The following is a 15,624-nucleotide window of genomic DNA, read 5'->3' on the forward strand; positions in this document are numbered from 1 at the left end:
ACAACGAGCAAGTCTTCGACTCACTGTATCTCTGGGCCCTTGATGATCCCTCACACGATCACATGATTATTAAACCACGTGGACGTCTGATTTCTGAAAGATCATTTGGCAGACATCGCACAAGCAGCTACCATGCCCGATGGCTCTGCACAAACGCGCAAAAAACCGACATTCAATACCTTAGAACGCGAAAAAGCCTTCAGGAATCCTCCCAAGGAAGGCTCAGTACACGCTGTCCTCAATGAGTTTGTCGCCCCCCACATCGAGTCTTTTAATGCTCTTTTCGATGATTCTGGTCTACCGCCTGGGGATGGTGATGGACGTGGGCTTATCTCTCTTGCAATCAAAGATATAGGAGAGCGCGTCGTTTTCGATGGAATTAGCCATGGCACAGACCTTAGAGGCAATCGTATCCGAAGTGCGTTCCCGCTAGTTTGTGCCCAGCATCGCTTGACGTTGTATCCGCTTGTGTCCAGTCTGGATAGAACAGGCTACAGTAGCTAAACCACAAGTTCCTGAACGGGCGCAAGTAATAGAAAGGAGAATTTTCCCTTCTGAGGTTGATTTTCTGTGTATGGAATTCGTTCTATAAATAATCTCTATTTTCTAGGCTCGCGAACGCCTAACCTCGTATCGGGGTCGTATGACCTTGAAAATATGCTGGACCGACGCACACGGTCAAAAAAATGAAACAATCAAAGATTGTGGTCTTTTGCCAATCATGGTCCGGGTAGGTTACTTGGAATATTACAACGCGCTTCGATCTTTTGACAATGATATTTAGTCTGTTAGGTGCAATCTTAAAGGACTATCATCGGCAGCTCTTGTAGCCAAGCACGAAGAACCCGAAGAGTTCGGCGGTTATTTTATCATCAACGGTAATGAACGTCTCATCCGGTATCTCATCCTTCCAAGACGGAATCATGTTATATCCCTCATCCGACCCTCTTTCGCTAATCGTGGTCTATCATATACCCAATACGCTGTGCAAATCCGTTGCGTGCGTCCCGATCAGACCAGCGCTACCAACACTCTCCATTACCTTTCTAACGGCAGCGCGATGCTGAGGTTTAGTTGGCGGAAACAAGAATATGTCATACCTATCATGTTGATTCTTAAGGCCATGGTTGGTGCCTCGGACAAAGAAATATTTGAGGGCGTCATAATGCGAGACTACGAGAACACCTTTCTGACTGACCGTGTTGAACTTCTACTCCGGAGTTTTAAAGTCTTCACCCTCAATACCGGCGAACAATGTTTGGATTATCTTGGCGACAAATTCAGAGTAGTACTTAACTTGCCAGAAGACTGGACGAACACTGCTATTGGAAAGTGGTTGGTACAAAAAATGATACTGGTTCACTTGGATTCCCCCAGGGACAAGTTTCGGATGCTTCTGTCAGCTCTTTTCTTCAGATTCATAGGCTTGCACTGATTCCTTCTAGGTTCATGCTACGTAAACTATTTGCATTGGTATCAAGCTCTTGCTGCGCCGATAATCCCGACTCCCCTCAACATCAAGAGGTTCTGCTGCCCGGCACTTTGTATGGCATGATTATCAAAGAACGCATGGAAGAGATTCTCAACAACATCTGCAATACAGTCATGCTTGACGTTAGAAATGGGGCCACCGTCGATTTTCATGATAGTAAGACTTCATATCGCTAGCTGCGATCTTTCAGCTTACAAACTTTATTAAAAGAGCGGTACTTTACGAAGGTGACATCGAAAGTCAATTTTGACATTGGCGCAAGATTGGCGAATTTTTTGGCTACAGGGAATCTCATATCACCTACGGGCCTTGATTTGCAGCAGGCGTCTGGGTTCACAATTGTTGCCGAAAAACTTAACTGGCAACGTTATATCAGTCACTTCAGGTGCATCCATCGTGGTGCATTCTTCGCCGAGTTAAAAACAACTACAGTTCGTAAGCTACTACCTGAGGCATGGGGTACGCTCATAGCACCTATCTATCAAGTCATATACTTACTAGCGCATTTAGGTTTCCTTTGTCCCGTACATACACCCGACGGCTCACCTTGCGGCCTCCTTAACCATCTTTCTCGGACATGTCGAATCGTGACATCCCCCCTTGCTGTTGCCCACTTGCCTTCACTTTTAGGTTCATGCGGGATGACACAGGTTTTCACACCTTCAATCAATGGACAAAAAAACATTTCCGTGCAACTTGATGGTCGAATCATCGGCTGGGCTCAGCCTTCCGTCGCATCCCAACTTGCTAAAAATTTGCGAGTATGGAAGACGGAAGGTAAGAATGGTGTTCCTTTGGACCTTGAAATAGGTTTTGTGCCCGAATCGGACGGTGGTCAATACCCCGGACTTTTCCTCTTTGCCAACCGTTCACGGATGATGCGACCTGTGAAATATTTACCCAACGGGAAGGACGACCAGATTGGGTCGTTCGAACAGGTGTATATGAATGTTGCCTGTCTCCCTGAAGAGATTGACGCCAATTCAACTCATGTTGAACACAACCCTACAAATTTCTTGTCTATCCTTGCCAATCTAACCCCATTTTCCGATTTCAATCAGGTATGTTTTGGCATGTTGAGGGAACTTGAACTAATGCTTACATCTCCACCAGAGTCCCCGAAATATCTACCAGTGTCAGGTAATTATCTGTTGCCCTTCGGTGGACGATATAGCTAACCAACTCTAGATGGGGAAGCAAAGCATGGGTACCCCTTCCACAGCGCTCAAGCATCGCACAGACAATAAGCTATACCGTTTACAAACCGGTCAAAGTCCAGTTGTTCGGCCTATGCTCCATAACACCTATGCAATGGATTCGTATCCAAATGGTACAAATGCTATCGTTGCTGTGATTTCATATACCGGTTACGACATGGAAGATGCCATGATCCTCAACAAGTCTGCCCATGAACGGGGGTTTGCCTACGGAACGGTGTACAAATCACAGATCGTTGATCTCAAGGATATGCGAGGGGCAAATAAATCTGTGACCGCGCCGTCATTACACTTTGGTCTAGGCCCTGATGTTCGTCTGGAAGGCGACCGAGCTCATCACTGTGTTGATTTTCTTGACCTTGATGGGCTGCCTTACATCGGCACCCGACTCAAGGCCGGGGACCCTATTGCCGCTTATATTGACGAAACTGCTGGCCGAACCAAGTTCGTCAAGTATAAGGGAGACGAGATGGCGTACGTTGACGAGGTTCGACTTCTTGGTGAGTTCCTAAAAAATAACACGCTTTATATACTTAGTGATGCTGAACATCCTCAAAAGCTAGTGACTCCGGAGATACGGAATTGCAGAAGATGCATGTCACTCTGCGTATCACTCGATCTCCAGTCATCGGTGATAAGTTCTCATCTCGACATGGGCAGAAAGGAGTATGCTCGCAAAAATGGCCTGCCGTAGATATGCCATTCACTGAGAGTGGAATGCAACCAGATGTCATTATAAACCCTCACGCGTTCCCCAGTCGCATGACCATTGGTATGTTGGTTGAAAGCATGGCAGGTAAGGCGGGTGCTATGCATGGTCTGGCTCAAGACGCCACGCCTTTCAAGTGAGTCCGCTTCTTTGGATACAGTAAACATCAATACGTCAGTCAGCTAAATCACTCCTCTGTGTTGTTATACATTAGGTTCTCGGAGAAGGACACCGCCATAGACTACTTCGGAAAACAGCTGTCGGCCGCAGGATATAATTATTATGGGAACGAGCCAATGTACTCTGGCATTACAGGTCAAGAGTTCGCAGCAGATATCTATATTGGAGTGGTCTACTACCAGCGACTGCGCCATATGGTATTGGATAAATTCCAAGTCCGAACAACTGGTCCAGTTGACCCAATCACGCGTCAACCTGTCAAGGTGAGGGGTAAAAAAAGCTTTCTGTTCTCGTCCTTGACTTTCGTATCTCCAGGGTCGTAAGCGAGCTGGTGGTATCCGATTCGGTGAGATGGAGCGGGATGCTCTCATCGCACATGGAGCTTCCTTCCTTCTGCAAGATAGGTTGATGAACTGCTCGGACTATTCGACTGCTTGGGTTTGTCGTACTTGCGGCAGCCTTATCTCACTTGGCTATGAAGACATCAGTCTCGGTGAAGTTTCTTTGGGCACTTCGGGATCGATCAAACCTACCGGACCAAGCGGTGAATATTGTCGTGTGTGCCGCGCAGCTGCCGAGGAAGAGGAGGAACATGAGCGGCAGGCACTCAATACAAATCAACAATCACAGCGACCGCCACAGAATAGCGTACAGGTCGCTATCTCATCTCAAAATGTGCTCGGGAGAGCATCGAATAAAGGGGGCGACCTTGATGTCGTGGCAGTTCCTTACGTGTTTAGATATCTCTGTGCCGAACTGGCGTCTATGGGTATCGCAGTCTCACTTGAAGTGAGGTGAATCATGAACTTGTGTTTTTTGGACCATCTATTGTATTTTTGCTTCAATTCAGATTTAGCTGCATTACCACTTTTCATTACTTCAGTGCTCAATTTAATGCTGAGATTTTGGGATTAATGGACAAACCTTACGGAAGTTTTTAATTTCGGTTGCGCTGGAAGACGTCCATATTGATCATTAATTCATTCGAAGAGCCACATGTTCATATGCAAACAAATATTTGCAGCAAGCCGTATGATTATGGTAGTCTCATCTAAAGCGAAGAGCTGAGCAAGGGCAAACCTGAATTCATTATTTTAAACCCGCTGGACTCGGAGACCGTCCAGACAACAAACGACAAATAACTCCAGTGACGCTCCCGGCTACTAGCTCTATGATAAACCATTCGGACGAGCAGAATACATCCTAGCAATATCATAAATAATTCCCTACACATATCCCCGTTAGTCGCAGGTGGTTTATCCCCGTTGAAAGCTTTGTGAAAGCTTCGAGAAAATTTCGGAATATAATTGATCAACTGATGGAGCTTTGACTGGCGTTGTGTTTTCCGGATAAACATATGTATCATTCGTTAGGGTTGGCTATACTTACTACATAACGACAGATATGTCAGACTCAGTGACAGTTTGACCAGGCGAATCCTTCAACGAGAAACTGGTTGACGGGGTTGACGAGTATCTGCAAGAATTCCGTAGTCGCACATTTACAAATTGCCATGATTTTGCGACAGGGCAGTAGTTGCACAAGGCCGAGATATTCTTGTGGCTAAGCCACCTAAGCCGTCAAAACAATTTGAACAGATATAGATTCATAAACGTCAATGCATCCATGTGTTCATTTCCGACGACCTGCCATCCGTCGCACTAAGCCACAAAGTAATTTATAGATAAGTAACATAGGATTTACAATATAAGTCGCGTATGCAGACAATTCAATGTTAATCATAAAGAAAAAAAATGGTGGCTATATGTCATCCGCAAGACGCCAATCACATCAGTCAGACAGTGCAAATGCTGTACTGTTGTTACATGAGCCATATCATCCACGGAGATTGAGATAAAACATAATAACGCCTATAAGTTAACTGTACATAATCCCTGATCATGCCATATCCGGAGTAAAGGAAGACGAAGCGGAAGCTAGCTGCTACATTAGTCCATTAAAGGTAAGATAATTCAAAGAGTGGAGAAGAGGTAGGAAAGAAGCTCCAAATCCGCCGAACGATGTGTCGAGAACAATAAATAATACTGGAAAAGCCGCCAAACAACAGAAAAGCAACTCAAGTCAAGGAAACATTTTTCAATTCCGAATGCAAAAAGAACGCAAATCCATATACCACATTCCCAATGGCTTCATTCCAATTGCGCCAACTTGGGATCATCAGGATCATCAGATAATGGCAGAGGAGTAATAGATGCCTGGGATCTAGTCCCGGCGTCGTCAAGATCGACAGATCCTGATGTACCATTCAATTCCAGACTGACACGTGCGCCATCGTCTATTAAGGGTTCTTCGCCTAAGAGAAATCCGACGAGCGACTGCTCTAGGGGAACGTCCTCAGAGGGCTCAGGATTACTGGACTTTGAAGAAGTATTCGGCGGTTCAATGGGAATCTCGTGCTTCGCAATGAACATATCCAAGATGAGTCGACACTCATCTGCGGAGGTGGCACCAGACACCAAACGATAAAGGTGGCGCACATCATTCGGAGAAAGACCTACGGTGGGGCCGGATTGTACGGAGGAATCCACAGTTAGTATCGTTCTGTCCTTTCGTTCCTGATGCGAATAAGTTAAATTGGCAGCGGCTTGGCAGGATAGCTCAATTGCTACCGCATCGGATGAGACCAAATCCGCCGCGTGCTTGTGTCCGTTAGCGCTCCCATTGAAAGAAGACTCTTTTTCACGGCTTGCACGCCGGGGTGGCACTAGAGCCGGCGACGGTGGTCTGTTCGAGTGAGTGATAATTGAGGACGACGAGCGAATAGTTTCGGGCGGGAGGCGAGGCGAGGGAGGGGGCGAAATTTCGTGATCCGAAGGTGGATCAGGTTGACGGGGAGGGCGTGGAGGAATTGGGCGATTTGCGAGAGACGACAAACCACTCAATGAAGTTTGATTGGCCAATCTGGGCGGAATCGGAGTGACGGCAACGGGAAAGGGCCGTGGTTTTGCGATCGTAGCGGGTGTCCTTGGAGCATGAGTTCCAGCCCTGGACTTCTCCGCATTGCCTATATTTAGTAAAGAAATCATTCTTCGAAGCTTGGCCCCCTTTGGCTTGGTATCGAACGAAGGAGAGTTAGCGTTGTGTCCCAAAGTGAGTGTACCGCGTAGCTCGCCACCGGGCTTGGTGAAGTCGTCGGGAGGTCCTTGGGCAAGGAAATCCATCAAATCTCGCGTTGATTTGGACACTACTGGTGACCTTGTAGGGGGTGACGGAACAGGCGGAACAGCAGGAATCTCTTCATTGTCGGAGCCCGCCATGATATCATCCAAGTCCATAGATTCACGGTTTGTCTGTCGTTTGCGCGTCCGGGGAGGGAATCCAGGAGGATCATCCGATCGGATGTCACGTGCCATGGTATGGGGAAAGGAAGACGGAATTGGAGGTGGCTGCTTGCGTTTGGAGCGGTTGTTGACACCGGGTGTGGAGAGAGAACGAGTGCGATTGTTAACGCCAGGATTTGTGGGCGGAACTACGAATTCCTGCTGCATGGGAAGAGTGCTGAGTGGGGGCTGGGGAAAGGCGAGTTCCTCTTCTTCCAAGATGGAATTGACGGCGCGGAGAGACTGGGTTTTGGAAGATATGGAATCGGTGGATTTGTTGAAGGAGATGGGAGCGGGACGCCTTGACTTCTTGTCTTTGTCTTGTTTGTGCACCTACTCAAAGTGTTATTTGGCTGCTGACTAAGATTCAAAGCACTTGCCTCCATCGTTTTAAGTCTGTCAGGCGTGAGTGACACTTTCATCGTCGCCGACGATCGCATCAAGTCGTCAAATTCTTGTTGCAAAACGCTGTCCTGCAATGTGGGCCACCATCAGTAAGCTGCGCCTCTCAACAGTGCTCGTGTAGCCTACCTCTGCCAACGATCTTTCTTCATCGGTGAAGAATGATTCAGACTTCTTGTGCCCAATTGCTCCACCCAGACTCTCCGATTCGAGTGACTTCTTGAAATTGGTGGAGCGAGACTTGTCCAGTGATGTGCGGGAACCGGCAGCCATGACAACAGCCATGTGGGGAACAGAAGGCGAGACCTCAGAAGACAGACGAGGCATGGACATAGACTCCTTCTTTGGTAACGAGTCCCGATGGGGAGAATTCGTCCGGGAATTTAATGTGTTGCCTGCGTCACTATGCGTAAAAGACTTGCTTCGCCGTGATTTGGATGGGATTTTTGATAGCAACTCAATGCGTTCATATACTGCATGCCCAGAAGCGGTCAGTGAGAAGCTGAGAAGAATGCCATTATGAAACACGCACCTCTCATAGATTTAAAAAGGCCATATATTGAATCATCTTCACATAGTGCTGTGAACAAATCGTTCACTGTCGCGATTGTCCGACTGCTGTCCCGAGCAGCCACTCGTCCTACGTTAGTGAGAATGTGCCTAGAAACCGGCGTCAGCATCCGAAGTTTTCAAGCTGTCCGCTCTACATACTCGCACATGGCCCTGACAGGGGTAGGATTATCTGTCAGAAACATCGACAAACCGAATGAAAAAAACAACATACTCCAAAATGGCAGTCAGGTACAAAGCCGCGCCAGGCAGGAGAACAGCGTTAGGAGGGGTCACGACGTACTGCTTGAATCGCTGCTGAATACAAATTTCCACGTCGGGGTCTTCATCGAATTCATTGAGTGTTGAGTATGCCTCACACTTGAGGCGAAGGAGCTAACAGTCGCGAGTTTAGCGTAGAGACTAAAGCCCCGTCCATGAGCGACACTCACCTCGAACACCCACTCCAGGTAGAACGTTGTCGAGTCGTCTTCGCAAGCCGGCGCCGGCTCGTCCTCTCCGGTTGTTCTATCCCAGTACGCCCTCAGTTCCACCTCTGCCTCCAACAATGCCTCCTTTCCGAGACTCGTGGGTAACAAATTCAGCAAACTCGCGCGCAGCTTGTCCGTTGAAAGAGAACTGGATTTGTCGAGGATACTATAAAGGAATTCATCAAGAAATACGTTGATGGCGTGCAGCGCCTCGCTTTGAAGTTTAAACGGTCGGACATCCGAAAGGATAACGTTCGCCGACTGTGAGGAGATATACGAGGGGGCTAGAATTGTATAAAACTTCATGTCAGCAGACACACGAAAAAGGAGTTATTCGGCTGGACTAACAGTTACTCTCCGCGATGCCGGGCATGGTAGGGGCTGGTAGGTGTGGGGATTCAAGAGGGTTGGACTGAGGAGGCGATATACAGTTTGCCGTATGCGGATATATTTCTCACCGCTCAGGGATGTCGCCATCACGCATCAGTCATCTCTGTTTCAATCGCATCGGAATTCCCTACATACTTACTACGAGCTCCGATATCTGTTCAATCAATCTAGAAATTATTCGTAGTTCTAAAACAGTGACATTAAAGTGGTATCCGGCCAATGCTACATAGAGACATCGCTCGTGATATACTATATTACTACATCCCCTACTCTAGTCTAGCTAGATTCGCCCCATGCTACTCCTTGCATACTCATCAAACCGCACCATTACCTACGCCACGGTATACCCCGACAACGCTGGGCGTTTTGATCGCTATTGTCGGTCCAAACACATCAGAGCCTTCTTCGTTCAGTAGCTCCTCCTCCACTGCATCCTCTTCTTCCATTGGTATCCGTTCCAATTCCTTCATCATAGCCTCCGAAAGTGCTTCCTTACTGTCCTTGTCCGGCCATAACACCAATCCTCTTTTCGCTAAATTCGTCACGTAAGACGAGTCCAGGTGTTGGAAATTCTTGGACCTCGCTGGTGATGAAAGATGGCTCGAATAACGGGTCGAACGATGTTCCAAAAAAGAATATGGCGTATTATTAGGTGACTCCGTATTTTTTCCCGAGGGTGTCATCGGCATGGGTCTCGCGGCATTATATCGTTGCAGATGTGCAGGGACGTTGCCTGATATCCGTCGACGGACCTGCATTTATACCCGGATATCAATACATTTCTTAGACCGTGCCAATAAGGGACTAACCGTGATCATCAGTGTCTCATGTCGCTGTTTTGGAATTGATGCAGGCCGCACAAACTCTGCCATATAAGCTGGAAGAATCTTGGGGATTTTTGGCGTTGACGTTGTCAACTGACTGGAGACATTCGATGGCGTTCCCATGCGTCGGATCACCGCACTATCATCATGGTCGCTACGCATATGTTTGATTAATTGACGCGGCGTTCGAAAGTTCTCAGAGCAGTCTAATCGAGAATAAATGCGAGATCAACCAGAGGACAGGCGACAGGCAAAACAATGGTACAAACCTTCGAAAGGGCACCAAAGTGGGAGCACCGCATGTTTTTCGATGTGTTGGTTATAATCATCCTTCGCAATCACTGTATAACCGCATCCAGCCCACTGACATATCCACGGCGACTATAACCCAGTTAATCACTAGTCAATTGAGAGAAAAGAAAAAACGCACCTCAGCATTTATTCTCCTTGGTCCATGTACCGTTTTCACATGCCTAAGCATAGCTCCGGGTGTATTCAGCGCCACCTCACATTTGTCCCATCGGCAATAAGCCTCTCTTAAAATAGAACAGTGTTCGTGTAACACTTGTCGTTCGGCCTCGTCTGCAGCCAAATATCACACAAGCGCACCGAGAAGGAGCTTTGAGGATCATGTGTAACTCATTTCAACAAGAAACCTACCGTAATTACCGAAAGGCTGATCCTCTTCCCCTGGCTCTAAAAAGCGAGAAACAATATCTTATAAACATATCATCAAAAAGATCAAGTTATCTAAGCACACCTTCCATAATACTTTCCTCATCATCAGCGATTCTTAGATCTTCAACAGCGGGCGAAGATGTGGAAGGGGATTGTGACGTAGAGGGACCGCGAAAATCCCCCAGCGAGGGAGACCGTGCTCTGATTGCGTCCTTCGAATCATTCAGCTCATCCACCTCGTTTGAGGGATTCTGTTGCGCCTTCCACTTCTTTGCCCAGTCTGGTAAGGGAGGAGCCAGTACATGTGCAAAGTACAATTTTGGGCTGCGCTTAACATGAGTCGGAACCTGGGCAGCTTTTCCTTTATTCTCCTTCCGAACCGAAGGTGAGGAAGTGGTTGAACCCTCAACTGCCAATGCGACAGATCCTGGAGGAGGCGATGAGGTTGGAGAAGGAAGGAACAACGGGTCTTTTTGAGTAGATGGTTGAACTGTGGAGGCCACAGTCGTAGATGGTCTTTGCGGATTAACAGCTGGAGGCTTGAGACTTTCGGCTTCTCCTAATTGAGGCACCGGAGGGTGTTCTCGAGCCGAAGGAACCTTTGGTGATTGAACAGATGTAGCGTCCAATTCGTTCTGTCTGGGAACTTGCGTCGGCTTTGCGGGAACGTTGGCCTGACCTGACTGGGTTTGACCAACAGGTTGTGATAAACCGCTGGGCCGTAGGCCAAACGAAGTCCCTTGATTGATCTGCGAGCGAATCATGAAACTGAGAGGAGAACTACCAAGCTGCGAAGATGCGTTGGAGGTACGCGCAGGAACAGAGAGTGTCGGGTAGACAGGTGGTATTGTGGTTCGAGATGGTGCATCAGAGGTAATTCGCGTGGATGTGGATGCAGGCACGGGGGCGGGGGAAGGAGTAGGCGGGGGATGTGTAACTGCACTGGATGTAGATTGTATGGGCTGTACCGTCTGCACACTTGACATGCTGTTTTGTGTCAATGCGGCCTCGCTGGTTGTCGAAGCAGTTGGTTGTACCACCTGCACACTCAGCGAACCGTTTTGGGTTGATGCAACAGAACTGGATGTCGAAGTAGTTGGTTGCACCATCCGCACATCCAACGAGCTTTTTGGCGTCGATGGGATGGTAGGTCTCATAGCCAAATTTGACGCATGTCGCTTTGGTTCAGGTTCCATTGCAGAAGATGAGGAAATCTCAGGTCTCGGACGCTTCAATGCTCTCAAAATATCGCGGGCAAGATGCGATGTATCTGCTTGCTTGGGCGTTCGATTGGGTGTTGGGGTTTGGTTTGGTATTAGAGCACGTGGTGTACTTGTTGGTGGGGGATGCTGCTCGTCAGCGGATGAGGGCGGGGGTCGAGGGCCGATGTGCGGGGGCACGGGATGGGAAGGCAGTGGTTGTATAACAGTTGTGCTGTTTCTCGTGGCGTTAGCCGCCATTTGTGCGCCTATAGGCTGTGATTCACGAGAATAGAGTCAGTCGGGTCAATTTGATGGTAGACGTTAATACTCACCTCAGACGGTGGGACAACAGGTTTATAAGGGGGGATAACAATGACGTCTGGCTGGTTCAGAATTTTAGTACGGGAATAGACTAAATTACATGCTACATACCGTTTGAGTTTTGCGTGGTGTAGATTCACCGAGAGCACCATCCGAATTTGGCGAGACTTTTGCTACTATGAATTCATGAATTTCTTGTAAGAGCCGAAAAGAAAAGGATGTTCATACAGGAATTTGCCGTCCCTGTCGGCGTAGGACCAGAAGACGACTCAGGTCTCGAGATAGATGAGCCTTCGAGTTGAGTGGCAGAAACCACTTGTGTTGCCTTAGCCTGACCATGTACCAGGGTTTGGCTCTCTTGAACTTGTTGATGAGAAGCTGATTCTCTGCGTGGTGGTGGGTGCTGTGGATATTGGGTAGATGACTGATGTAGCGGAGCTGCCATTGCATTTGGATGAGAAGACGATGGCTGCCTTGAATGATCGCCATATCCTTGAAAATTATGGTGATGTTCCGCTTGCGTTGTTGCGTAATTTTGCGTGAGTTGACTGGGATACTGTTGCTGCTGAACACGAGGCGGATAGTGACGGAAGTTCTGTGGGATTTGAGACTGTTGTTCGAGGCCGGGCGTGCTTTGCATCACTGGTTGTGCTTGCCGATGTGAGATTGGTGTATTCCGCTGTCCCTGCTGATTATGGTGCTGAGCGTTTTGTGGGAGGACGGAATGGGGTTGTCGAATGTATGAAGGCGGGAGGGTATTTGAAGAATTCATTGGGTATGTTGCATGCGGTCTGTAGGACGAGGTCGATGGTTGCTGAATCAAATGAGCACTAGAACGCATAAAAAATGGTAAACAAGTACCATTTGCTCGTGATGCACCTCCTCAATGTATGCTGAGCTTGAAGAAGCTTGGGGAGTGGTAACCGCGGCCGGTGGAAGTGGAGGAGCCATTGCGGTAAGATCAGGGACTATGGGCTGACCATCTGTGAGTCTCAGTCGTCTGAAATGACGTTGAGTACGATTCAGTCGAAAAAATGCGTAATAACACTCACCCTCCAGCCTGCTTGAGGAGTTCCAGTTGTCGCCTAAAAATCGGTAAAGACAAACTAAAGTGACGAATGAAGCCTATTACGCACTTTGCCTCCTCGCCAGCTTGTATCCTCTGCTGCAATAACATCTCTATCCGTTCTACTTCTTCGTGATTTTTGAGCCCTTGTTCATTCACTTTCTCGTACATATCAAGGTATTGCCTGTAGTTTGCAATCACAGCTCGATTCCGGTCATACTCGGAGGGTGCGATGAGGGGGCGTGGTGGCTGATTGTTCATCGTGCCCGTGTCCTGAAAGACACGCGAAAGGCAAACCAGTCGTTGTTTGGGTGTAGCTGAGTGCCGAGCGTGAGTCGGGCCATCCTTGCACAAGACGTGACGCAAAACGCGTGACATCCCGTGGGAAAGCTTTAACCATGGCTCTTTCTCGATTAGCACGCGCACAGCTCCCGACGCGTCGCTTTGCGTCCCACTCGACTGGCTCGTCTCCGCCGAACTTCAATACCGTTGGACCCTACCAGGTTTTTGACAGAAATGTAAAATGCATGCAAAAAAATAGAGCGGCTCTCAGGAAGGATAGTCGTATGCTGGACTATGTTCGTGACGAAGTTGCAGACCGTATGATGGAAAGGTTCCTGGTACACCCTTCTCTCTGCGGTCTAGGTATGCTCAGCGAACGTATCCGGTTATGTAGGATATCAAACGCAACTTCAATTCCATCGTCGATCTCGGTTCAGGTCCAGGTCATTTTACCAAGCTGCTTGAGGTCGACAAAGTAAAAAAGTCTATTATGATTGACAGCAGTGGTGTGTCACACTGACTCCCCATTTGTCGAACCTCTACTCATTCCTCCCATCAGCTGCAAGTCTCAATCGTGATCTGGAAGAAGAATTTGATGGTCTGTTGTAAGCTTAACAAGTTGTGGCACGGTACTTACATCTGGCATACTACAGTGGAGGTTGAGCGAATAGAAGCAGACGAAGAGAATCTCCTTTCAGTCGTCTCTCCAAATTCGCAAGAAGCGGTGGTCTCTTGTCTTAGTCTACACTGGATGAATGACCTACCAGGTGCGATTATTTCCGCTTCGACCAACCCAATACCAAACCCAATAGGTGCTCTCGTGCAGATCAAGGAAGCGCTACAACCAGATGGTCTATTTCTCGGCGCCATGTTCGGGGGAGATACGCTATTTGAGCTCAGGTAAATGATGTCATGTCCCCTACTAACATCGCAATACTCACGTATTCAAGGACCGCACTCCAACTGGCTGAAATCGAACGAGAGGGAGGTATCTCACCACATGTGTCTCCAATGACTGGTATGTTCTTTTTCTTCTCCGTATCGTGTGTACAGTAGCTCACGCGTATACAAAGAAACTGGCGATATCTCTAACTTGCTTGGCCGAGCCGGTTTCAATCTACTTACAGTCGACACTGACGACGTAAAGGTTGGCTATCCTAGCATGTGGGAACTAGTAGAAGATCTCAGGAACATGGGCGAAGGAAACGCTGTCATTGGACGGTTTGCAGATTTACATCCCATTAGATTGCCACCCTGATATAAGCTTCTAGACGTCCTTACCTTCATCGAGACACTATCGCGGCAGCCTCCGCGATCTACAAAGGTATATCTCCACGGATCCACCGCATGGCTATCGGTTGTGGCTAATATATCATCTAGAGTTACATGGCAACGAAGAAGGGGCGATTCCTGCCACATTTCAAATTATCTATATGGTACACTTATATGATTTTGTCTTGTCATCGTTTTTCTGATATCCGTATTTTTCCACAGATCGGGTGGAAGCCGGCACCCTCACAACCTAAGCCCCTGGATCGTGGAACGGGAAAAGTCAACTTGAAAACTGTCTTATAATGTACCAGTACAGTTTCCAATCACGTTGAGAGAGTTCATATGCTAGTCCAAATAAGTCTGTAAAGCTGTTGTCCATGAAGCCAGAACTGGGAACTCGTACCCGCAAGTGTACGTAAAGGTATCATCAACTATACGGCCGCAACGTTCTCATTGGCGCTCTTCAGCTCGTTCTCCCCGTCTGGTGTGGCAAGACTGTCGGATTCTTCTTCTGCAGGCTCTTCCCCGAATTTTGACTTGCCGTGCTTTCCCTCTGCATTAAATTTACGTTTAGGCATCACATCATTCAAGGCCGATTCCCAATTCTTCGTCTCTGCCCATTTCACGAGGATCTCAAAGACTTGGTTTACAGTGAGGACTTTCCGAGTTGGGAGATTAGCAAGATACTCTCCAATAGGTAACCGAGCCGTCCGAATACCGGTCTCCTTGGCTTTTTGCTGACATAGATTCTGCAAAGGCAGAGGTAAGCATTAAGTGTGAAGACTGTACAGACTGTTTACCTTGTGTCTATTACGATCAACTATGCCGCCAATAATGTAGGTTTCCTCAGGCTTGAGCTCCGACAAGGTTTCTTCAGCATCAGCAGTGAGATAGACAACACTTTCTTTGGCGCAGGTAATGGGAACATGAGAGTTTTCTCCCTCAGTCTGGGGTGTATTGGCGATAGCGGTGAAATTGGATGTCCAGAGACGTTCGTAACCCTCGGTCCACCATTGGGTTTCCGTCCAGCGTTTATATCCAGCGTCATTTAAGCTCTCAAGACGTTCAAGAACACGACCACCGAGAGAGGTAAACAGAAGGGTGAATGGGTACGAAGCCACCCTGTTTGCGCTGTACGTATAAGCCAATTGAGAGGAGAGGGATTTCACTTCCTGAACAAGCGAATTTTATCCTAAGCTATTGAACAA

At 47.9% G+C, this 15,624-nt stretch overlaps 4 protein-coding genes across 4 annotated transcripts; 2 read left to right on the forward strand and 2 right to left on the reverse strand.

The window, feature by feature from the left end:
• Positions 1-132: 132 nt before the first annotated feature.
• Positions 133-4,460, forward strand: AGABI2DRAFT_188567 (hypothetical protein; the record flags this gene model as incomplete). Its single annotated transcript, XM_006456671.1, has 12 exons — positions 133-418; positions 477-559; positions 611-730; positions 785-1,398; positions 1,446-1,648; positions 1,703-1,951; positions 2,003-2,553; positions 2,606-2,632; positions 2,681-3,209; positions 3,269-3,554; positions 3,633-3,861; positions 3,914-4,460. 12 exons carry the CDS (start codon positions 133-135, stop codon positions 4,394-4,396), a joined length of 3,660 nt encoding a protein of 1,219 aa, XP_006456734.1. The 3' UTR covers positions 4,397-4,460.
• Positions 4,461-5,748: 1,288 nt separating this feature from the next.
• On the reverse strand, positions 5,749-8,754 carry AGABI2DRAFT_122626 (hypothetical protein; the record flags this gene model as incomplete). Its single annotated transcript, XM_006456672.1, has 8 exons — positions 5,749-7,272; positions 7,356-7,412; positions 7,471-7,814; positions 7,874-8,001; positions 8,053-8,064; positions 8,126-8,286; positions 8,343-8,665; positions 8,730-8,754. The coding sequence occupies 8 exons, from the start codon at positions 8,752-8,754 to the stop codon at positions 5,749-5,751; spliced, it is 2,574 nt and encodes an 857-aa protein (XP_006456735.1).
• A 183-nt stretch (positions 8,755-8,937) lies between these two features.
• AGABI2DRAFT_195744 (hypothetical protein) lies at positions 8,938-9,797 on the reverse strand. Its single transcript, XM_006456673.1, has 2 exons — positions 9,581-9,797; positions 8,938-9,523 (listed from the first exon to the last, which is right to left on the reverse strand). The coding sequence occupies exons 1-2, from the start codon at positions 9,755-9,757 to the stop codon at positions 9,086-9,088; spliced, it is 615 nt and encodes a 204-aa protein (XP_006456736.1). The 5' UTR covers positions 9,758-9,797; the 3' UTR covers positions 8,938-9,085.
• Positions 9,798-13,254: 3,457 nt separating this feature from the next.
• On the forward strand, positions 13,255-15,559 carry AGABI2DRAFT_188569 (hypothetical protein). Its single transcript, XM_006456674.1, has 12 exons — positions 13,255-13,482; positions 13,539-13,650; positions 13,704-13,742; positions 13,798-13,911; positions 13,957-14,044; positions 14,095-14,162; positions 14,218-14,365; positions 14,416-14,468; positions 14,525-14,580; positions 14,639-14,761; positions 14,820-15,165; positions 15,217-15,559. The coding sequence occupies exons 1-10, from the start codon at positions 13,261-13,263 to the stop codon at positions 14,717-14,719; spliced, it is 981 nt and encodes a 326-aa protein (XP_006456737.1). The 5' UTR covers positions 13,255-13,260; the 3' UTR covers positions 14,720-14,761; positions 14,820-15,165; positions 15,217-15,559.
• The last annotated feature ends 65 nt before the right edge of the window (positions 15,560-15,624 follow it).

The sequence above is a fragment of the Agaricus bisporus genome, assembly GCF_000300575.1.
Source record: "Agaricus bisporus var. bisporus H97 unplaced genomic scaffold AGABI2scaffold_14, whole genome shotgun sequence".
In the NCBI taxonomy this organism is placed as follows: Eukaryota; Fungi; Basidiomycota; class Agaricomycetes; order Agaricales; family Agaricaceae; genus Agaricus; species Agaricus bisporus.

Bases quoted from the DNA above. Each gene is read 5' to 3' on its own strand.
- AGABI2DRAFT_188569 (XM_006456674.1), top strand. From the start codon at position 13,261: ATGGCTCTTTCTCGATTAGCACGCGCACAGCTCCCGACGCGTCGCTTT. The intron at 13,912-13,956 runs GTGCGATTATTT...CAAACCCAATAG, and splicing joins CTGGATGAATGACCTACCAG to GTGCTCTCGTGCAGATCAAG. The intron at 14,581-14,638 runs GTACACTTATAT...ATTTTTCCACAG, and splicing joins CATTTCAAATTATCTATATG to ATCGGGTGGAAGCCGGCACC.
- AGABI2DRAFT_195744 (XM_006456673.1), bottom strand. From the start codon at position 9,757: ATGCGTAGCGACCATGATGATAGTGCGGTGATCCGACGCATGGGAACG. The intron at 9,524-9,580 runs GTTAGTCCCTTA...GTATAAATGCAG, and splicing joins ATGAGACACTGATGATCACG to GTCCGTCGACGGATATCAGG.